General features: G+C 41.8%; 1 protein-coding gene across 1 annotated transcript in view; it reads left to right on the forward strand.

Moving 5' to 3' along the window:
* Positions 1-4,883, forward strand: part of CCDC170 (coiled-coil domain containing 170) — a 72,523-nt gene extending 67,640 nt beyond the window's left edge. The window contains 3 exon segments of the mRNA XM_059083200.2: positions 2,273-2,486; positions 2,489-2,508; positions 4,683-4,883. Coding sequence (XP_058939183.1) covers positions 2,273-2,486; positions 2,489-2,508; positions 4,683-4,883 — 435 coding nt within the window.
* The last annotated feature ends 18,808 nt before the right edge of the window (positions 4,884-23,691 follow it).

Here is a 23,691-nt window from a genome sequence, read left to right on the forward strand (position 1 = left end):
CTTAGAACTAAATTCAGAGCTCTGCTGGTATTTGCACTTTGTCCATCCCACGTGTACTTCTTTATTTCAAAGGAATTTCTTCTGATGCATTTAAAGGCTTCTTTGTAAATGTACTTTCCAATAACAGCTTTATCCAGATATAATTCACATATCATAAAACCCCTTTAAAAGTGTACAATTCAGTAGTTTTTAGTATATTCACAGAGTTTTATAAACATCACTGCTATCTAATTTCAGAACATTTTCATTACCTGAAAAAGAAATGGGAAACAGTTACTCCCCATTTTCGACTCCCACCAACTCCTGGCCTTTTCTGCATCTCTCATATAAATGGAATCATATAATAAGTGGCCTTTTGTGACTGAGTTACTTCCCCTAACACAATGTTTTCAAGGTTCATCCACGTTGTAACATGTATCAGTACTACGTTCCTTTTTATTGCTGAGTCATACTCTACTGCATGGATGTAGTATAGCTTTTTTATCTACTCATCCATTGATGGATATTTAGGCTGTTTTCACTTTTCTGTGATTATGAAGAGTCCTGCTACGAACATTCTTGTGACGGCTTTGTGTGGACCTAAGTTTTTAGTTCTCTTGGATATATGCACCTTGGAGTGGAATTGCCGGGTCATAAGTCAACTCTATGTTTACAATTTGAAAACTGGCCAACTGTTATTCACAGCAGTTACACCATCTTGCATTCTCACCAGCAGTGTAGGAGGGTTCCAGTTTCCCCACTTCTTACCAACACCTGTTACTGCCTACCTTTTTGCTTATATTCATCCAGTGGATAAGTGGTAGCTCATTCATATTTATTTTGAACGGTCAGTTAAAAAATTTTGTGTCTAATTATGCAAAACTACCTCAAATTCTTTTTTAAAATTGTGGTAAAATATACAGAACATAAAATTTTACCTTTTTTTTTACATGTACAATTCAGTGACATTAAGTTCATTCACACTGTTGTGCAACCGTCACCACGATCCATTTCCAGAACTTTGTCATCATCTGAAACTGAAACTCTGTGCCCATTAAACAGGAGCTCCCCATTCCCTCAGCTCCTGGTAACTTCTGTTCCACATTCTAGCTCTATGAATTAGCCTATGCCAGGTAACTCACAGAAGTGGAATTATACAATATTTGTCTTTTTGTGTCTGGCTTATTTCACTTATAGCGATGTCTTCACAGTTCATCCATGCTATAGTATGTTATCAGAGCTTCATCCCTTGGACTCAAATTCTTTTTGTCGGCAGATCTGGTAAAATTTTAAATACTAAACTAATAAAGAAAATGTGCCTCATACTTGAGGGTGCTCTGTTTTGGCTTTAAGGTCCTGGGATAGCTTCTGAGAGAGAGGTACCACCCTTCCCTCCTGCCTGCAGTGAATGCTGTGGCCGCCTCCTAGTTCCCGTATTCATTGGTGAAGTCAGAAGACATTTTTTCAGAAAAACTGCTCATTTCCCTCACAGCACTGATGACTTGCCTAGGAGACTTTGAGTGGGGCTTCCTTGTGGTAAATCACCAAAACGGGAGACATTTTGCTCTTTCTAATGTTTTTATACCAGGGATGACCCCTTGGCAGGGGTAAAAAGTGCAAGTTGCTTTACCTGTGGAGCCCGGTAGAGTCTATGTGTGAGTACCACAGACTTCGTTTTAACATTTAACCCCTGAATCATGCTATCTACCATTTCATCTCATCAATCTTCCACATAATGATACTCTCATATTTGCTCATAAATTATAACTGCTTTAAGACATGTTCGTCCAGTCTATATGATTAGCAGAGTCTGTATAACTGGGTTGGATTCCATTCTTTATTCATGAAAAGAGTTGTTAAATGAATTTCATTGACTTAAAAAAATTTTATTATTTATTTTATTATTTCCGGCTGTGTTGGGTCTTCGTTGCTGCGTGCGGGCTTTCTCTAGTTGCGGCGAGCGGGGGCCACTTCACTGCAGCTCACGGGCGGGCCTCTCACTGCGGTGGCCTCTCTTGTTGTGGAGCACGGGCTCTAGGTGCGCGGGCTTCAGTAGTTGTGGCTCGGGGACTCTAGAGCGCAGGCTCAGTAGTTGTGGCACACGAGCCCAGTTGCTCCGCGACATGTGGGATCTTCCCAGACCAGGGATCTAACCTGTGTCCCCTGCATTGGCAGGTGAACTCCCAACCACTGTGCCACCAGGAAGTCCCCACTGACTTCTGATTTATCTTGTTTATACAATTTTCCTAAATAAATGCTGAAGAAATTATCAGCATTCTCTTTGACTGCTTAGATTAAAACTTTGGAACAGACCAAAGCCATTGAAGACCTAAATAAATCCAGAGACAAACTGGAAAAGATGAAGGAGAAAGCTGAGGAAAAGCTACTGTCTGTCAAATCAGAATTGGAGACTACAGAGCATGGAACTAAGGCGAGTGAAGAGAGGGCCAGGAACATGCTAGAAGTGGTAACCAGTGAAATGAAGACATTAAAACAATCTCTGGAAGATCAGAAAAGAGAGAAAAGCAGGTGGGTAGAAATCTGGCAGTGGAACCCTATTTAGGAAAGATGGGGTAATTCAAAAGCTTGATAGTTATTCATACATTTCTTCATAACCAATTTATCAAGCTTTCTATATCATTCTAACCGATCTATCTGTCTTCTTCCATCTTTTTGGCATAAAAAGAACCATTATGATTTACTCCACTAAGAAAAACAATTCACATTTTCATGGCGCGAACTGTAGCAAAGAAAAAGACATTTGTATCAAAGCCATGCAAAGCCTGTGAAAAGCCAGGTTCTGGTTGTGAAGAGGTTTTTATTATATTTGCTGATTGCCTCTGAAGTTAGCGTTATCCCAGATCTTCTAACGTTATCCAGGGCTGCAGCCTCAGGAGGGAAATTTTATCTCCAGCAGAGATGAATTGCAGGAAACAATCCCAGTTCTCAAACAGTGGCACCCAGACCTGATGGCCGACCAAGCCCAGATGTAAACCATAAAATAGAACTCATGCGCCCACTGGTTGCAAGGAGGAGTTTTATCTGGTGAGCCCATCAGGAGGTCAGGCATAAAAAAACATGTCCTGGGCAGCCTGACCCCTGCTTTTGGCTTTTATCTCAGTCTCTTTCTGCAGCTCAAAAGGGCACAGAGTGGACTCTGATCCGAGGATAGTTTTTCTCTTTGGCTGCCTCTGCTTTGGCTCATGTGTCAGGCTGAGTTGAGGAAGGCCAAACTCTAAGAGTGAGTGGTCTCAGAGGAAACCTCTCACCAATTAAGAGCATTGGCCATACTCAAAAGGGTGGAAAAGTTTGCGGAAAACATTTTCATCAGGGAGACTAAGCTGGAAAGAGTGTTCTGTTTCCCAAGTTGGATTCAACATAGGAAGGATGCTGGTAAGTGAATGAGCACATGATGAGGATGTTTGGAAGGCACTTCTCCTGGAGGAAACATCTGCCTTCGGATTGGATCACACCTTTTCTAAAATGGAGAGGGGTTGTCTGGCCATATCTAGTTGATCTGCTTCTGCTTTTGCCTAGAATCACAGCAACCAGTCAATGAGAATTTGAAGGGGTATAAGGCACATTTTGCCTATTTTCTCTAGCTCCACAACTCTCATTTTTCCTTTTGTGATGGACAAATAATTGTCCCAGAGAGTCCAGTGTTGTGGATTGTGAGGTGGTAATCTGTGTGATGTGATTTGATCAACACTTAGAAGTCTTCCATTTTCATCAGCTCATACTTTTTTTTTTTTTTTTTGCCATTTGTTCTTCCTTTTGTTTAAGAGGTTCATTGCCCAGTTAACATCCCAGTGCATAAATGCTTATAACACGAGACACAACCACACCAACAATTGTAGAGCATTTCCTAGTAGGCAGAACACATACACAGTCATTGTTTCATTTGATCCAAATTTCAGAACAGCCCTGGGAAAAAGATATGGTTAGTCATTCACCCTGGAAGTGGGAAAATGAAATCTTATCAAGGCCAGAATCTCATTCATAGTTGCTGAACTGGGCTTCTTGATTTGGTAGCCGATACCATATTAATTGGCTCATCAGAAAAGTGGTTATGCAGTTGCTGAAGGTTGGTGTCTGAAAGGACTTTAGAGGTAATTTAACAGGCTAGCCTTCTTCTCCTCCTCCTCTTCTTCCTCTTCTCCTTCTCCTCCTCCCCCTCCCCATCCTCCTCCTTCTTCCTCTTCTTCTTTTCCTCTTCTTCTTCCTCTTGCTCTTCTTCCTCTTCCTCTTCTTCTTGTTCTTCCTTTTCCTCTTCTTCCTCTTCCTCTTCTTCTTGTTCTTGTTCTTCCTCTTCTTCTCCTCCTTCTCCCCCTCCCCCTCCTCCCCCTCCTCCCCCTCCTCCCCCTCCTCCCCCTCCTCCCCCTCCTCCCCCCTCCCCTCCTCCTCCCCCCCTCCCCTCCTCCTCCCCCCCTCCCCTCCTCCTCCCCCCCTCCCCTCCTCCTCCCCTCCTCCTCCCCCCTCCCCTCCTCCTCCCCCCCTCCCCTCCTCCTCCCCTCCTCCTCCCCCCTCCCCTCCTCCTCCTCCTCCTTCCATAAATGAGAGAATTAATCACAGAGTAATGAGAGTAAGTAAATTGCCTAGCTCATGCAAACTTGGGTTTTCCACAGATGTTTGGGTTGCATTTGGTCTAGCTGTGTTGGTACATTTTGTTCTCTCAATCATTGTGGTTCTGTTTGACATTGCAGCTGGTGGACTTCAGGGAGGTTGTTTCTCAAATGTTGGGCTTGAACATGACCAGTCTCACTCTTCCTGACTATGAAATCATCAAATATCTTGAAAGACTGATCCATTCACACCAGCATCACTTTGTCACCTGTGCCTGCCTCAAAGATGTGACCACAAGGCAAGATGGACACCCACAAGGCCACTTACAACTTCTTCAGTGAACACCATATCTCTTGAGGGAGGTAGAGATGAGAGATAGGACAGAGTTCTCAATTTCTCAAATTCCCCAAACCTTTGAAGTTTGATCTGTGTGTGAATATCGTATACTTTGATGACAGAGCAAGACTCAACCATGGGCAAAAAAGGATCTCAAAGGTGCCAGCCTTAGGTAAATGTTTGGCACTAAAAACACCTATTATTTTATTTGCTAGCACTTTGGGACACAGATGACTTTCACTAGATTGTGTATCTAGAATGGGAAATGACGGTAGGGAATTAACAATTATGGGGTTTCTATTGTGAGTCAGGAGTTCTACTACCCAGTTTAATTCTCATAATAACCATGTGGAGAAACTTTAATGTTTTTATTTTACAACCTCTCTGGGGCTTAAGAGGTGATCTTGGTTACCTACCTATGATTGTAGTTAGTTAGTGACACTAGAATGAACACCAGGTTGGCTCGGTATCAAAGACTGCACCTTCTCTGTTGTTTCACAGTCCTACTGTTTCTCCTGAATTCCTGCGATTCTGGTGGAAATTGCCTTCATCACAAAGGAAGGAAAACATCTGTACAATCAAGGACTGGAGTCCAAAAGTGACTGAGATTTATGAGTGTAACCCACATGATTTCTTTAAAAAGCCATACACCTAATTATGTGGATGAAACATACATAGATCTGAGGTCCTATAAAATGGTCCTCTTTTAAATAAATGTTGCTACCAGGTCATATTTGGTGGTAATCATTAATGTTTGAACAGAGCCGAGCTCAGTACTTTAAAAATGAAAGCTTTAACATGAAATACTGGTAAGATGAAGAAATTGTATACAGTTTATTCACCAATATATCAAATGTCCTGACAGCAGGGATACTTTTTCAGGATCGAGATTTTATAGTGAATTTCTATCGTTTTCTGTCTCCCTTTTAAATTTCTATTTCACAAATATTTTTCAGGAAACCATATTCTTAACTTCCCAAGAAAAACCTGTTTCTCTTTTGGGTGATTGTCTTATTTCCATTGATGCCATAAGAAAAAATTTTATAGTCCCTTAAAAGAACATTAGTATCTAATTAAAGGAGAAGGAAAAAATAGATTACACCCAAACATGAAGAGAAAATGAAAACTCTAGCAGAAAGGAGGTGAGTTTGACACAGTTTGGATGACAGCTGACGTAGAGGGAGAGTGACCAAGGGTCTCCGCTGCGGGGTGGATCGTCTCTGCCTGGCTTTCTCTGTCGTGTGCATTTTGCTGCTGCACAGCCCTGACTTACGACATGAACGAGATCTGCAACAGTAGGGGAGGTAGCCACGTATTCTCCCCAGGGAAGGTCTGTGGTCTCTGGAGATCCCTCCACATGCTCCAAAGATGTAGTGGCTGCTGCTCCAGACCCACATTCACCTGGAGTGGAGGAGGCGACTTCGCTCTTCTGGTCTCTGGGGGATAGAACTGCTGAGTGACTCTGCTCCGTCCAGGCCACAGAAAGCCGTCGTTGATGGGGTTGGGGTGGGTGGGCAGGCCCAGGAGTGGGGGAGACTGTTTTTGTGCATTCTCTCTGTTTTCATTTTCCAAATACAGTCTTTGATGAACTTCATTTATTTTCTTTGTAAATTTATTTTTGACACTCTTCAAAGATGCTTTTTAACAACATCACTGTAAAAACATATACTGTCATAATATTATTTTTCCATTTTGACTTATCATTAATTGTATTTCCAGATTCATAAGAGATTAAAAATGGTCCATACTGAAAATGGTTAGTCCTGTACTGCCGCCAGCCGCGGCGGGTCCTCAAAGTGCAGCAACAATCAACGAGAGGGGGTAGGGAACTGAACGCACCAAGGTATGAGATCAGAAGGGCACAAGCAACTGATGGTTGCAAGGGAAGTTTAATAACAAAGCATAGCCGTATATATACCCCTAAAGCAGGGAATTTGCTTAGTCACCATCTTATCGGCATCAGCTGGTTAATTGGCTTCTCGGCTTAGTCACGCCTTATCGGCATCAGCTGATTGATTGGCTTCTCGGCTTCTCCCTCAAAGGCACCAATTTCCCCTCCAGGGTTGCTTTTCCTAGCTTTAGGGAACAACCAGGGACTCCCAGTAACTGAGCAGGTCCCTGGAGCGATTTGGCCAAAGGCCATCTCCTTTTTTACGTTCATACCATAAAGTCCAGGATGCAGACCAAGGAGAGTACAATCGGGCCCTGAGGCTTATGAGGGTCTTAATGGCGCCTTCCTCAGAGGGCAAAGCTCGCCACATTTCCCCCTCTTTTATTTTTTAAAGCTTGATAATGCAATTTCAACCCATACACCTCCTGACGAAGAGCAGCGAGACGGCCAACAATGAAGCGTAATAAACAAGGTAAGGCAATTAACATCAACAATACACATGACCCCACGGTAATCAATCCTGTGAGTCCATTTTGAAACCAATGCATTGGGTTTAACCATTGAAGCTGATCCAAGAGTCCTTGAATTAATTGTTGGGGCCTGTCTTCTTGTAGATGAGCTTCTTGAATTGCTTGTATTTCTGCATTAAGTTTTTGTATGTCCAAACTAATGTGTCCATCAGTCCATACACTTAAAAAGTGCATTTTTACTTTGTTCCAATCCCAGTCAGTTTCATTATAAGCGTGTTGAGTCACACAAATCCAAGTATATTTAGCATGGCAAATCAAACGCATTTTCAATTTTAAAGCCATAATTTGGTCTCCTAAACCTATGAGAGCATTTTTTAACTCATCAACCTCAGGTTTTGGTTGAGTATCAATATGACTTTGTAATGCTAATGCAATACTGGTATTTTTAGACAATTGATTAACATAATGTGCTTGTTGTACAGTTTTACTTAATGCTAAACCGGCGGTAGCGGCTGTGGTTGTTAAAGTGGCTAAGGCTAATATGCTACATATTAATATTCCAATGAATCATTTAGGTCTTTTTAAAACTTCAGATAATTCTAGCCAAGCTTGCATGCTAGTACTATGATACCATGGTTCAGAAATATTTACAGGCAGCATTACATAGGAAGGTTGTTTTAACATCATAACAGAAAAAGTTCCTTCCATAGGCAGAATGCAAGTACTAAAAATACAATTCTGACAAGTTATATTATATCCTAAGGAACCAGAAGTAAATCTCCTATTAGCAAGGCATATGAAGGTGTAACACAAGTAATAACCGGTTGATAAGAATAAGACAATGCAAACTTCCCAAAATCCCAATGCTTATAAAAAACCAAACTATTATTAGTAACAGAAACTGAAGAAATTAAAATGGTACCATTATTATAATTTAAGGTGCACCAGATTTGAGAATTCAAAATCAGATTGGGGAAAATCAGAAGGAAAAAAGGAGGGAAACTTCAAACTTATAACAGCTTTAACTACCTTTAAACTATGGCCGGCCAGTAAAGTCCCTTGTCCTCCTACATATACTTCAACACAAAAATAGTATCTTTGACTTTGCAGCTTCTATTAGAGCTCCACTTTCAGCTTTATGATTAGACCCATCTTTGTTGCTGTAATTACCAGTCTCATTCTTTCCATTTTTGTTATTGTTGCCCTGTGAAATCATTTTTTCTAGAACAGCAAGAAGATGTAAAGCTTTCTCAGCTTGGTAGGTTAATATATACAGGTCTACGAACAAAAAACACACTGCTTGGGCAAATTTTTCTTCAAAAGGTTCTATGAACTGATAAAGTTTTTCACCAACGGATATGGCTTCTGTATACTGTCGGACATGATACAGGATGACTGCTTGATTGTAATACAACATACTATTTTCAAGATCATCTAGTCCATCCATTTCTTCAACAGCCGAGTGCACCTGATTCTTCAACTGGTTAAGTGTCTGTCTTAAACTATCTGTTGTTGTCTGGTTACTTTTGAAAAACTCAGCTACTGCCGTATTCAAAATTATTTTATAATCGTCTTTGTTTATATCTTGTAGGCAGGCAAGATGTTGCAGACAGATATCATAATTTCCAGCTATGAAAGCCTGGAAAGCACTGGTGGACAACTCCTTCTCTTGATCAGTGATCTCAGGTCGCTTCTTGGATACTTCTTGTCCCATATTTTTTTACTTCTGACTATTGCCCCGAGTTACTATCAACTTTACTATGTGGCCACACTTTCACTCTTCACTCCGGGGATTCACCTACCGAGATTCAGATGTCCCTCTTGTCAGGTCCCTGTTCGGGCGCCACTTGCCGCCAGCCGCGGCGGGTCCTCAAAGTGCAGCAACAATCGACGAGAGGGGGTAGGGAACTGAACGCACCGAGGTATGGGATCAGAAGGGCACAGACAACTGATGGTTGCAAGGCAAGTTTAATAACAAACCATAGCCATCTATATACCCCTAAAGCAGGGAATTTGCTTAGTCACGCCTTATCGGCATCAGCTGGTTGATTGGCTTCTCGGCTTCTCCCTCAAAGGCACCAATTTCCCCTCCAGGGTTGCTTTTCCTAGCTTTAGGGAACAACCAGGGACTCCCAGTAACTGAGCAGGTCCCTGGAGCGATTTGGCCAAAGGCCATCTCCTTCTTTACGTTCATACCATAAAGTCCAGGATGCAGACCAAGGAGAGTACAATCGGGCCCTGAGGCTTATGACGGTCTTAATGGCGCCTTCCTCAGAGGGCTATGCTCGCCACACTGTACTTTCTCCTTATTACACAAATTACATTCCATTTATCTAAATATGCATTTATATAATATTTCCAAAATATAACTCAAGCATAGATACAATCATCTTTAATACATATAGAAATATTTAAAGTGTTTGAATATAATCCTTAGGAATTTCTGGTGGAAAGACTCTTTGGGATAAGAAAAATAAATTCTGTCTGTGTATATATATGTCCATATGCGCATTAACTATTTGTCATTCGGACAAATTGAGAATCCCTTAATAAAGCCCTTTCCCTTCTTGTTGAAGTGCCGGTTGGTTGTCGGCTTTCCCTCTGTGGCCTTCATTCCAGAGGTGGCAGGCCAGCGTCACATTTTTGTGTTAGATTTTGTTCTTCTGTAATATCCATGTATATTTCATGTTGTCCAATAAAATGCATTCGTGTGATGTGATTTTCTAAATAGAGTTTTAAAATATTTAACATTAACTCTTCTACCAAATCACTTGAGTAATAATTGCTGCTGAGGCTGTTATTCTGATCATTGTCTGAGACACTTGAATGTATGCGTAGAATATCTCAATTAGAAAAAAAAATTTAACTTGTCCATCTAAATTTCCAGTTTTACTTTATCTTATGGATGAACAGCGAGTGATTCAAGGTCAAGGGGTTGTGGGCTGAAAGTTGTTAAAGAATGTCTAGATCATTGATATTGTAACCATTAGGACTTAGAAAATGAAGTCTAATTTTCACTGGGGAAGCATCTCACAGTCACCTTTGACTGGGAAGGCTCTGCCCACTTTACACAGCAGTGATCTTATCCACTTTATTGCACACCCCACTTAGCTTCTTCTCAACAAGTGGGGTCTGTGTGCTTCTCTTTCCCCTCTGCAGCTTCCATGCTGCTATTCCTTCACCTTGGTATATGAACCATCATTCTTTTGAGGCTCTTGCTAACTAATATATAACTTTCTTCTGGTCCTTACTGCAGTTAATTCACTAAAAGCCTGTCTATTCTTCCTACATAAGACTGTTGAAATGGTCCAGAGGTGTCTTCTCCACTCTCATCAAGTACTGCCTTCATCTTAGGTGACTTTCATGCCTATAAGGCAAACCCATGCAACATTTAATCTTTAGTTTCTTGTTCTTTCAGCTCTCATACCTTTGCCTCCTTTTGTTTCAGCCACTCAACTCCTAGACTGAAGTTTCTAATAATCCAATGTAGGCTACCTTAAGCAAAGAGATTTGGGGATGCTCAGTTGAAAGATTCAGTGTAGACGAACTTCAGCGTGGCTAGATCCAGGGATTCAACATTGTTTTCTGGATCCTTTTTGCTTTTATTCATCTTTGTCTCTGCTTGATTTGCTTGTCTTTGTATATTGGACTCACTTGCTCCTTCTGGAGATGGTTGCTCTATGTTGCTAAGAAAGATGGTCATATGCAGTTAGAGTCTTTACAAGTGAGGAAGTGAGCTGAGAAACAGAGATTTTCTGCCTCTAACATTCATGGAAGAAATCTCAGAATAGTTTGATCATCTCTTTTGGTCACATACCCCTGAGCCAATCACTCTAGCCAGAAGGATGAACTCACTGGCTTGCATCCTATGCCAACTCCTGCATTGAGGATGGGATGGGGTGAGGCTCCAGAATTATCTGTTCAACCAGAACTACATGTAGTAACAGAGGGAAAGTTCCCCAAAGAAAGAGAAGCTGGACGGACAGGCAACACACATCTATTACACATGGCCAAATTCAGGATCTTCGAATCACCTAGAACTTCTCCACCTCTGAAATCTTAAATTCTCCATAGCCTCTTATTATCCCAGAACTCTATCTCTTATTCCCAAATAACTGTTCTTTGAGCTCCCTTGGTCCTCATATTTTCTCCCTACTAGACTTGCGAGTCTTCACTCCCTCTGGAGCCAGCCGACATATTTCCTCAGACATTCTCTTCCTAACACCTTAAAATTCTTGTTTCCTTGTCCTTCTGTCCTCAACTTGGAATTAATCCCAACTACCAATGTTTTCCACTGAAGGAGACTGGAGGAAATCACATGAAAGCACAGCTAAGTGGTATGCCAAATCCACAGGCTTTGATTTCACTTGAGCCCTTTGTACTAATTTGTAATCCTTCACCGTTTTCCTGGTTAGATCTCACTGCCATTCTCCAAAACGACTGTTGCAAATATTCTCCATTCCCTCGAGGCTCTTACCTTGTCTTTTCCTTCTTCACTGTCAGCAGATAATCTCGTTTTCTATTTCACCCAGAAAATAGAAGCCATTACAGGAAACACCTTTAATATCTGATCCTAACATAGCCTCATACGTGTGCCTCCTTCTCTCCTCCTGTCTTGGGTTATTCCCTCTACCTGGCCTCTTGCATCTTCAGCATCTTAGTCCTATTGGTTGTTTTCTTCTCTCAGCTGTCTTCAACCTTGCCTTCATTGGTGGCTTATTTCCATCAGGCTTTAAATATGTTCAAATCTCTTTCGTCTTAAAAAACATCACTCCTACTCCACAACTTAGAGCCTTATTTTTCTCTCTCTTCACAGTAGAACCACTTGAAAGTGTGGTTTGTATTGCTGTCTTTCTGGTCTTACCTCCCATTCATGCCATCATCCATGGCAACCTGGCTTCTCTCTCCACTTACCCAGCTCTCACATTTTTGTTAGCAAATCTCTGTTCCTTTTAAAGTGCTCGTCTTACTTGATCTTTCTGTAACATTTGATTCAACTGACCATTTCCTTCTTGAAATATTCTCTTCCATTAACTCCCATACTGTGACATTCAACTCCTTTTTCTCCTGCCTCTCTGGGCACTTGAGTTAGATTATTTTAAGGTGATCAGACACAAAATTGAAATGAGAGATTTGTGTAAGGATAAGTGTGGGTATAATTGGGAATCTTGGCCTCACAGTCAGAACCCAATGAAGATCAGTCACGCATGCCATAAACTGGAACAAGTTGTTAGCCCAGGAACTAGAGTGCCAGTTTCAGGGTACCGTGCAGCTGCCATGCGGGATTCTCTTACCCATCCCATGAATGCTGGTGTCCTTTGATGCTGTGATGATTCAGCTTCTCCCTGCCTCTGCTTCTACTGCTTCTGCTGGTACCATTGTCAACTCTCCACTCTTCTCTCCACCTTTAGCATCTGCTTCTGCTTATGGCGGGCTTCCTCTCCTTTAGGTTTTCTAGTGCTTCCTGGCTGTCCCATACGTCCCCTTCCTGCTCACACCGTTTAACCACTCTTGCTCTTTGCTCTGTCTCTCTGTGTTTTGCTTCCGGGGGGAGAACTTGGTCGGCTTAATCAATCACTCTTCAGTGTGAACAGCACTTTTACACCATGTCACCTTGCAGGCCAGCAGCGACAAGCCTGGAGATAGGTTTTCTTTGGATCAGGCACCCATTTCTTGTCCATCTACTGTGGTCACAGAAGTGGGGTCTCACGTCTGTCTCTTGGATGTTTTAAGTGTTCCATGGGGGTCTGTCTTAGTCCCTTCTTCCCATACTTCATACACTCTCCAGTGCATTAGTCGTTGACTTCAGGCAAGTTACTTATCTCCCTGTGCCTCAGGTTCCTCACCTATAAAACAGATGTAAAGTATCTACCCGTTATGGTTTGAATTGTGTCCCCCCCCCCACCAAGACATTAAAGTCCTAACTCTCAGTACCCTATGAATGTGATCTCATTTGGAAATAGGGTCTTTGCAGATAGATGATCAAGTAAAGATGAGGTGATTAGGGTGAGCCTTAGTCCAGTATGTTAGGTGTCCTTATAAAAGGGGGAAATTTGGACGCAGGGAAAGACACACACACACACACACACACACACACACACACACACACACACACAGGTAAAACAGCCTGTGAAGTTGAAGGCAGAGATTGGGGTGATGTAGCTACAAGCTGAAGAATGCCGAACGTTGCCAGCAAAACTCCAGAAGCTTGGAGAGAGGCATGGAACAGTTTGTCTCTCACAACCCTATGAAAGAACCAATCCTGCCAATACCTTGGTTTCACACTTCTGGCCTCCAGAACTGTGAGATGATAAATTTCTGTTGTTTAAGCCACTCAGTTTGTGGAACTTTGTTAATGAAGTCCTAGGAAACTAGCACACTCTCTTATAAGGTTGCTGTAAGGATTAAATAATGATAAGCTTTTAGAAAATATCCTGGAACATAGGGAATACTCAGTGCCTGTAAATATTGCTAACCAGTTCCTCCTGTTCTCATGGCTTTAATGATCATCTGTGTGGTAGTGATGCCAGCTTTTATCTCTCTACGTAAGACCTTTGTCCTGATCTGCACACCAGTCTATGCAGCAGTATGGTGTGGAGGAGGCACACACAGCGTATGAGCAAAATAGACTTGGGTTCAAATACAGGCTCTTGTGAGTGACTTGGGCCACTTGATTAAGCTTTTTGAACACTACGGTGCTTCAGGACTATAACAGGAATAGCAAGAGTGTTTTCCTCATAGAGTCCTTATAACGATTCAGTGAGATGACGTATATAAGGTGCATAGCTTGGAACGTGGGTGTTACAAGAGCTCAGTGAATGTGATTAAATCCTGTCTGTTCCACCACCCGCCTTCTCCCTCATCTATCCATTATACACCATTAACAGCACAGTGGGTTACACACCAGTATCTCTAAGTCACTCAGTCTCTGCTTTAATGTTCCTGGCATGAGGGACTGTCCTCTCCCTTCTCCACTGTAGTCAGAGTGATCTCTTAAAAAAATACAAATAGGATCCCATGACTCCTCGCTTTATGTCCATCAATTGTTCTCTCTGCTCTGTGGATAGTGGCCAGCCTTGCTGGCACAGCACACAGGGCTGTCTTCCTCCCCTTCTTCTCTATGGATGCCATACTTCCTATAAAACAATGTTTGCAGTCTCCCCAGTGCTTTCTTCCTTCCAGGCTTTGCAACTGCTGACCTGTTGGACTGTCTGTCTTTTCTTCCCACACTTGACTGATTCCTGCTTATTCTTAGGGTCTCTGTTTGGATGTTACCCTCACCAAAGAGTTTTCCCTGCTATTCTTTTTTATTTTAACATCTTTTTTGGAGTATAATTGCTTTACAATGGTGTGTTAGTTTCTGCTTTATAACAGTGAATCAGTTATACATATACATATGTTCCCATATCTCTTCCCTCCTGCGTCTCCCTCCCTCCCACCCTCCCTATCCCACCCCTCTAGGTGGTCACAAAGCACCGAGCTGATCTCCCTGTGCTATGCGGCTGCTTCCCACTAGCTATCTATTTTACCTTTGGTAGTGTATATATGTCCATACCACTCTCTCACTTCGTCACAGCTTACCCTTCTCCCTCCCCATATCCTCAAGTCCATTCTCTAGTAGGTCTGTGTCTTTATTCCCATCTTACCCCTAGGTTCTTCATGACCTTTTTGTTTATCTCTTAGATTCCATATATATGTGTTAGCATACGGTATTTGTTTTTCTCTTTCTGACTTACTTCATTCTAGGTCCATCTACCTCACAACAAATATCTCAATTTCGCTTCTTTTTATGGCTGAGTAATATTCCATTGTATATATGTGCCGCATCTTCTTTATCCATTCATCTGTTGATGGACACTTAGGTTGCTACCATGTCCTGGCTATTGTATATAGAGCTGCAATGAACATTTTGGTACATGACTTTTTTGAATTATGGTTTTCTCAGGGTATATGCCCAGTAGTGGGTTTGCTGGGTCATATGGTAGTTCTATTTTTAGTTTTTTAAGGAACCTCCATACTGTTCTCCATAGTGGCTGTATCAATTTACATTCCCATCAACAGTGCAAGAGTGTTCCCTTTTCTCCACACCTTCTCCAGCATTTATTGTTTCTAGATTTTTTTGAATAGACATTTCTCCAAAGAAGATATACAGATTGCCAACAAACGCATGAAAGAATGCTCAACATCATTAATCATTAGAGAAATGCAAATCAAAACTACAATGAGATATCATCTCACACCAGTCAGAATGGCCATCCCTGCTATTCTGAGGCTAGGTTAGGTCACCCACCTATGGGTTTCCATGGTGTCTTGTGCGTAACTCTACCAGCAGGTATTTACAACAATCCCTTATGGTTCTAACCCTTTTTATGGGCAAAGAAACACCAAGACTCAGAGAAGTGAAGGTTATAGCCACCTAAGCTGGAACTGAAAGCTGGGCTACTCTTACTTCTAGGTCCACAGTCTTCACTTTCAGCCATGTTGCCTCCTACAGGCCTGTTCACTGTGCATCTAGTGTTTAACCCATAGTTAATACTCAATGAGCATGTGTTGAATGTGTGAGTGAATCAGCCAATGGAATGGAGTTTGAATATTGAAGGGGGCTGGCTCTTCCTCTCTTTATGTCCCCAGACATAAAGTGTATGATGATTGGATTGGTTCTTACTGCCTGATGATTTGTATGAGTAATTTTAAAGTGGGCAGATGACTGTTAATGATAAGAGCTTATAGACTCACATGCATAGAAAACAAACTCATAGCTACCAAAGGGGAAAGGTAGAGGGAGGGATAAATTGGGAGCTTGGGATGAACAGACACACATCACTATATATAAAATAGATAAAGAACCGATTGTGTAGCACAAGGAATTATGTTCAAAATCTCGTAATAACCTACAATGAAAAAGAATCTGAAAAAGAATACATATATATATATATATATCTGAATCACTTTGCTATACACCTGAAACATTGTACATCAACTATACTTCAATAAAACAAAAGAGCTTACAGATGTATTGTAATTCTTACCGCACTATTTTCATGTACACTCCTTTGTTTTGATCTCTACAATGGGACAGGTATGGTTATTCCTAGGAAATGAGAGGGAGAGAGAAGGAGAGAGAGAGAGAGAAAGAGGGAGGTTCCCTGAATCCTGGTCCCATGAGTTTTCCTTTCATAAAATTGCCTAGTGGTTAATTCTTGACCTAGCAGAAAGTAAGGTAGAGGATGGCATAAAAAAAATTCTACTCCTTAAAGTGGTAATGGCCCATAAACAAAAGTGGAGCGAGCATATCCACCATTGATCTGGAAACAGAAGATAGGGGACAAAGCTAACACTCATGCTCTCTGGCTCCAGACTCACAAATTCTATTTGAAAAACATGCTTAGCTGGATGTATTGCTAAGTGGAAAATAGATTTTATGTTACAGTCATGCTGAAAGTCATTTATATACTGAAAACATACCTTTCCTGTTTTCCTGTATGGACCGGACTGAATGTATTTACAAGACACGGAGGCAGCTGCAGGACGTGATAAAACTTCTCTGGCTTCTGAGCAGGTGCTGTGGTTCACTACCTAGGTCCCCCCTTCAGGACTGAAGCACTCATTCTCCAGCTGCCCAGAGCTACCAGCCCCTGACAACCCACAGATGAGTCCCTTGCAAGAACTTGCCCTTGGCTGAAGGGATACCTCACCCTGGGTCTCAGACCCTTCCCAGTCATTGAATCCAGTGACCGGTCAATGAGGGACTACAAATACCTGGTCTTCTGCCCTCAATACAGTACCACTCTGAAGGATCATCTCAGATTCAGAATTCCTCCCTCCCCCAGTAAGATCAGCTAAGGTCTTTGTTGTAACCTCATCACAGTGCAACTGCTTCCTCTGCCCAGTTCTGCTTTCTTATTTTCTTACAGGTTTTGTTCTGAATATGTAATTCAACAAACTCCCTGCATCCACATTCCCATCTCAGAGTCTTTCCAGGAAGCCTGACCTAAGACAGATTCGTTCATTCTCCTTGCAACAAGTTATGAAAGTACCATGTAGGTATTTTCCAACATGTGGTTTTTATAATCAAGCAATCAACAACTATTGATCACTTGGTGATATAAGACCTGAAAAACACAGAACAACAAAACAAAACTGAAAATATCTGTAACTCACAAATTACTTGATTTTTCTGCTCCTTTCCAGAACTCTCTATAGAGACTCATAACTAGATTCCAGTATAATGCTGAATATCAAAAATAATTTTATTCTTTTTCCATTTCCTATCAGTTTCAACAGGGTACGGAATAGATGGTATTCCAAGTAGCTTAAGCAAGAAGGGATTTATTACAGGGTCTTAAGTGGATTGTAGAATCATGTGAAGGCTGAAGGAACAGACTTGAAGTTGAACTTTCCATAGCAATTTCCAGAGGCCCATTACAGAACTAAACCACCAAGACAGCTGCTGCTACTTCTGCAACCAGGAAGCCAATGGATCCAGAATCTCATCGATATCACCAAGTTCTGGAAGCCACCGTTTTCAGGTTTTCAGAGTGGCTCCCCTACTGCTACTAACTCCAGAACCTCACTACCACTGCTGCCATCTGGGCCAGGAAATGGATGCCTTGCATCTTGCCTCTTGGTACCCAGGGATCTTATGACCGTATGGTGGGACCTCTGCTAATGAAGCCCCAGAAGACGCAAAGTGTCTGTGACATGCTTGCTAAGAAAAATAGCTGTGGCAGTAGAGATGTGACCACTGCCATCTTCCAAATTGCACCCTTGGGCCTCCGACTGGCCGAACACAAATTATGCCCAGAATCTTTTCTCAAGGGAATCTAGGAAACAAGAGTACTTAGCTTCCCAATGTCAGAGGTACAGAAAAGCATACCAGAACAATGTGTTTCAAACTTTAAGACATACTCTACTGTAAAATTCATTTGACTCACACATACCCGCAATCACATTCATGTCTAACTGAAATAAAAGATTCACAAGACAACGTGATGCCCCCCGATGGCTTCTATCCTAGTCTATGCTGTGCAATTCTATGCTAATCTAGGCTACTCCACTCCATTAAGAAATGCTGGTCTTGGGACTTCCCTGGTGGTGCAGAGATTAAGAACCTGCCTGCCAATGCAGGGGACACGGGTTTGAGCCCTGGTCCAGGAAGATCTCACATGTCGCGGAGCAACTAAGCCCGTGCGCCACAACTACTGAGCCTGCACTCTAGAGCCCGCGAGCCACGACTACTGAAGCCTGTGTGCCTAGAGCCCGTGCTCTGCAACAAGAGAACCCACCGCAATGAGAAGCCCGCGCACCGCAATGAAGAGTAGCCCCGCTCGCTGCAACTAGAGAAAAGCCCATGTGCAGCAGCGAAGACCCAACACAGCCAAAAATAAATAAATAAATAAACAAAAGGAATAAAGAAAGAAATGCTGGCCTTGACCCACCAAGTTGACTTCATGACTAATGGATGGCAACTGGCAGTTTGAAAAATACTGCACCGCAAGAAGGGAGAAATGGATATTGAGTGCCAATCCACAATATCTACTCTACTCTGTTCCCTCCCCTGTCCCTGAATTAACAAAAAGGATTTAAGGCTGCTCACAGAAAAGACTTAATAATCGGATACAGTGCACAGTGGATTGAGAATCAGGAGAGCAGGTTCTAGTCCTTGGGACAGCAGTTTCTCCTTTTGCAAATGGGTGCATTGTAATAGCTCTGTATGCTCAATGGCCTGATTGACACTTGCCTGGGAAAACAGAGCAAAAGAGTGATTGGTACCTTATAATTTTTAGTAGAGGAGGGATTAAGCACACAAGGCAGTCTTGATGGCAAATGCAGTTGTGAATCAAACTGTTATACGCCTAAAAAATATTAGTTGGTTTTAATTAGGTTCCTGGTTATGCAAGTAGGTGTAAAATCTGATGATTTATTCTAAGAGTGTGACAGTGCGTATTGAACGTGAAGTGTATGGGTAGTTCACCTGCCCCGTGTTTGGAAGGTGATTGTTAATTTCACTGGTAAGGTTTGTAAAGAATTTAATCCCTTAATGTAGAGCTTTTAGGTCAAAGCTTACATTTGCCAATGATTGAGGCTTTCAATAAGGACTTTTTTTCTAAAGCAGTGTAGGTTTGAAGGTAATTGGTTTGAAAAAACAAAAGTCTATTGAGAAGACAGAAAAAAATAAACATTTACTAAATGCATATTCTGTGCCAGACAGTGTGCCAAGGATTTTCATCTACACGATCTCCTATAAACCTCACCACAGTCCTTAAAGGAGGAACCGTGATTCTCATTTTTACAGATGAGGGGAAAGAGGGTTAAAGTGATTAAGAGGGGCTCACCCAAGGTCGTTAGACCAGCAAGTAGAAGAAGGTGGAATTTGCACTCAATTCTGGCTGACGTATAGCTCTTGCTTTTCTTACTGTACCAGAATGTCTCTGTTGCTTTCATTATTTGTTCAAGGTGAGTAAGAGTGAGAAAATACTCAAAACAGACTTTATTAGGAAGACTGAAATTTTCATGTTTTAGAAAAAGATGCATTCTAATGGGTGCTTGAGCTGCCCATTTTATCCAAAAGCTTTCTAAGACACACTTTGCTTTTTATAGGGCAATGATATCTATAAGCAATTTAGAATTGTGAAGATAATTTGCTGGCATTATTTTCGTGTCATATCTTTCATGCTTTCCTTTTGCTTGTGATAACGTTTAAAGCAACTAACTGGCAGAATTTGTAAGTAACCTAAAAGACTTCTCTGGGTACCTCCATTCTGTAAACTTAATACAACGGCCTGTCATATATAGGGGAGTTTAGCTGTGTCTGGTTGCAGCAGTGTGAGGAATGCTAAGCTGGTAAAACACGGCGAGAATGTCTACAGTGTTTATGCCTCTTGAAACGTTGGACTCTTAACTCAGTATTTGTTTTTGAATTTTTCCTCTTTTAGCAAAAATACATAAAATTAAGTAAAATACTAGATTAAAAAGAGCACATTTCAATGTGATTCTTCACCGATGCAATTTAATTTTTATTACCCTCAGTACAGAGGTTGAGCTGACATATAAACCAAGAGGATATATAATATATGACTTTGGGAGACGTGAGCCACATACTTTGGAGAATCACATTGCTCTTTTTTTCCCCCAGCTAAGTCAAGTAGCTTATTTAAAATTTTTCTTTGATTGTTTCTTATAAGTAAGCTAACATATGGTCTACATGGCTCTGTTGATAGTCCTTAGAAGGTCCTCCGCAAAGATGATAGAGCCCCTTGGATGCTCCTCTCAGCATATGTGATGAGTTGCAAAAAAGTTCTGAAAAGCACTTAATCTTAACACCAATAGTAACCATTTATTTATGCACCAGAGACTGCTTTGTAAGCTTTATCTAATTTAATCTTCTCCTAAACTCTCTGAGGCAGACACTGTTACTAGCCTCACTTTAAAGCTGAAGAAATGGTCTAAAGGAGGTTAAGGAACTAGTGTCAGGTGGCTCCCCTGGGGGCTGGGTGGTCTAAGCAGTGTTATTCCTCCTGCAACTAGAGAAAAGCAGGGGCTACTCTTCATTGCGGTGTGCAGGCTTCTCATTGCGGTGGCTTCTCTTGGTGCGGAGCAGGGGCTCTAGGCACGCGAGCTTCAGTAGTTGTGGTACGCGGGCTCAGTGGTTGTGGCTCGCGGGCTCTAGAGCGCAGGCTCAGTAGTTGTGGTGCAGGGGCTTAGTTGCTCCGCGGAGGAATAACACTGGTTATTCGCAGTTATACCGCCTCCAAGGAGGAGCCTATTGCCAGGCCCTGGAGGTGGAGGCCTGGCCAGGCTGTGCCCTGTCCTGAAGGAGAGTGGGAACTTTATCTGTGTATGTGGATTAGCCGGTGACTCGGAAGTCTAGGAGCGCGGCCAAGAAAGAAAGGTGTCTGCTCAGTAGAGATCTTTGTGTGGACGGGAGCTCACTCAGACTCACTGGTTAGGGAGTTAGGACGATTGACTTCAACTGAATGTTAAAGGTTATTTTTAAAAGACATGCTACTGCCACTGTCATGGGGACTCCTGTACTGTCTGCTTAGGAGTCTGATAACATGAGGATTAAGAACATGGACCTGGAGTTGTACTCACTGGACTCTCATCTGACCCCTACCTTTTACTGTTTTCTTCCATGCTTGGGCATTGGTTCTCTCCTCTGTGTAAAATGACGATTCGCAATGGTACAAAACCTTCTACAGTTGCTATGAGTTAAGTTAAATAATAACACAAAGTGTTTAGTCCAATGTCTCTTATAGCATAATTGTCTCTCTCTATATTAGTTATTATTATATTAATTAAATTATTATTACTATTAAGTCCTTACTATGTCCAGTCATCACGTTTTCATATTGAATGCCTTTGTTCCTAGATTAAATCACTGTCATCAAAGACCGATTTTTTTCCTCCCTCTGGGTGGACTGTTACATGGATGGCCACTAGTGAATCATGCCTCTCGGTACTGATGCCCTTGTCTAATCCTTCCCCACTCTACAATGACTCCGGGCTTGGCTCTGTGCCTTGCTTTGGACAATGGGACATCAGTGGGTGCAATATAGCCAGAGGTGTGATAAACACTTGCATATTGGGACTTACCCTCTTGAAACCCAGATGCTATGCAAGAGAGACCAGACTCAGCTAGTCTTCTTGGAGAGAGATTCTTCTAAGACCCCACGGGGAGAGAGGGCCAGCCATCCCAGTGTCCTGGGTGAGCCTAACCCTGAGCCAATTTTCCAGCTGAGTGCAACCACCTCGGGGATTCCAGTCATGAACAGAGCCCACAGAACCATGAAATTAATAAATTAGTATTGTTTTCGGCCATTGATTTTTTGGGGTTGGTTTGCGATGCAGCAATAGATGATTGGAGAATCCTCTGTCATGTCTGCATAATACTGTGAAACATCACCTTTTATGAAACCTATAGTAATAAAAATGCAGCACGAATACTATAATCCCAATGGCAAATGGACAGCTGTGGGGAAAGAGAAGAGTTTTCAAAGAGCTCAGAGTCGCACATCTACATTGTGGGCTTATGTCCTGTTGCCAAGAAGTCCATCAGAAGCCACCTAAGGGACTTGCCAGGACTCAGGCCTAATGGGAAAGCCATCACTGTGGCCTTGGGCCTGTGAAATATGAAAAAACCCCACAGACTCTCCAACTGCCTCACCACAATAATTGCTACCCACATTTCCATTTGCCAGCAAAACCAGTGTTTATGACAGAAAAATAAGACAATTTATATTTTCAGAAATAAATGTTTTATTTGGAAAATGTCAGAGCCAGTTGCACCCTAATGGTGTTTTTCCAAAACATGTGGTTAGTAAGAAGAGTAGGGTAAGGACTCAGGTTATTTTGGAGAGCTCTAAGAAGTTGACCAAATAATATTGAATGTTATTGTATTTGAAGGGATGAAAGCCTGTTTGCACTGTGGCTGCTGCGTAGATGTGACATGCGACTTACTCTTTCTACATGGGCTAACCGAAGTACATACACCAAACACTGCTGTGTCTCAGTGACTCAGCTTCCCTTGCTGAATCCCTTTTTATTCATTGCATTTAGACGAAATGACTTGAGTGATTTGGACATTGGAGAGGATTATAAATCTTCTGGGGAAAATACACTTAATCCATGACTAGGATGGAATAGATAAAACAATCAATTTTGAATGAATATAAAAAAAAAGAATTTATTTTTAAGAGCCATTTTAGGTTCACAGCAAAACTAAGTGAAAGGTACAGAGATTTCCCACATAACCTCTTCTCCTCACATGCACAGCCTCACCACTATGACAATCCTATACTTAAGAGGTACATTTGTTACAATCAATGAACCTACATTTACACCATATCACCCAAAGTCCATAGCTTTACAACTCCTGGTGTTGTACATTCTCTGGGTTTTGACAAGTGTGTAATGACATGTATCCATCAGTATAGTATCATACAGAGTAGTTTCACTGACCTAAAAGTCCTCTGTGGTCTGCCTATTCAATCCTCCCCTCCCTCTCCTCAACCCCCCCAAACCGCTAATCTTTGTTACTGTCTCCGTAGTTTTGTGCTTTCCAGAATGTCATAGAGTTGGAATCATACAGTATATAGTCTTTTCAGATTGGCTTCTTCCACTTGGTAACATGCATTTAAGTTTCCTCCATGTATTTTGCTGCCTTGGCAGCTCATTTCTTTTTAGTGCTGAATAATATTCCATTGTCTGGATATACCACAGTTTATTTACTGATTCACCTACTTGTAGGACATTTTGGTTGCTTCCAAGTTTTGGCAGTTATGCTACAAACATCTGTGTGTAGCTTTCTGTGTGGACATACATTTTCAACTCATGTGGGTGAATACCAAGGAGCATGATTATTAGATCATATGGTAAGAGAATGTTTAGTTTTGTAAGGAACTGCCAAACTGTCTTCCAAAGGGGTTGTATCATTTTGCATTCCCACCAGTA

The sequence above is a fragment of the Kogia breviceps genome, chromosome 13, assembly GCF_026419965.1.
Source record: "Kogia breviceps isolate mKogBre1 chromosome 13, mKogBre1 haplotype 1, whole genome shotgun sequence".
NCBI classification, from domain to species: domain Eukaryota; kingdom Metazoa; phylum Chordata; class Mammalia; order Artiodactyla; family Physeteridae; genus Kogia; species Kogia breviceps.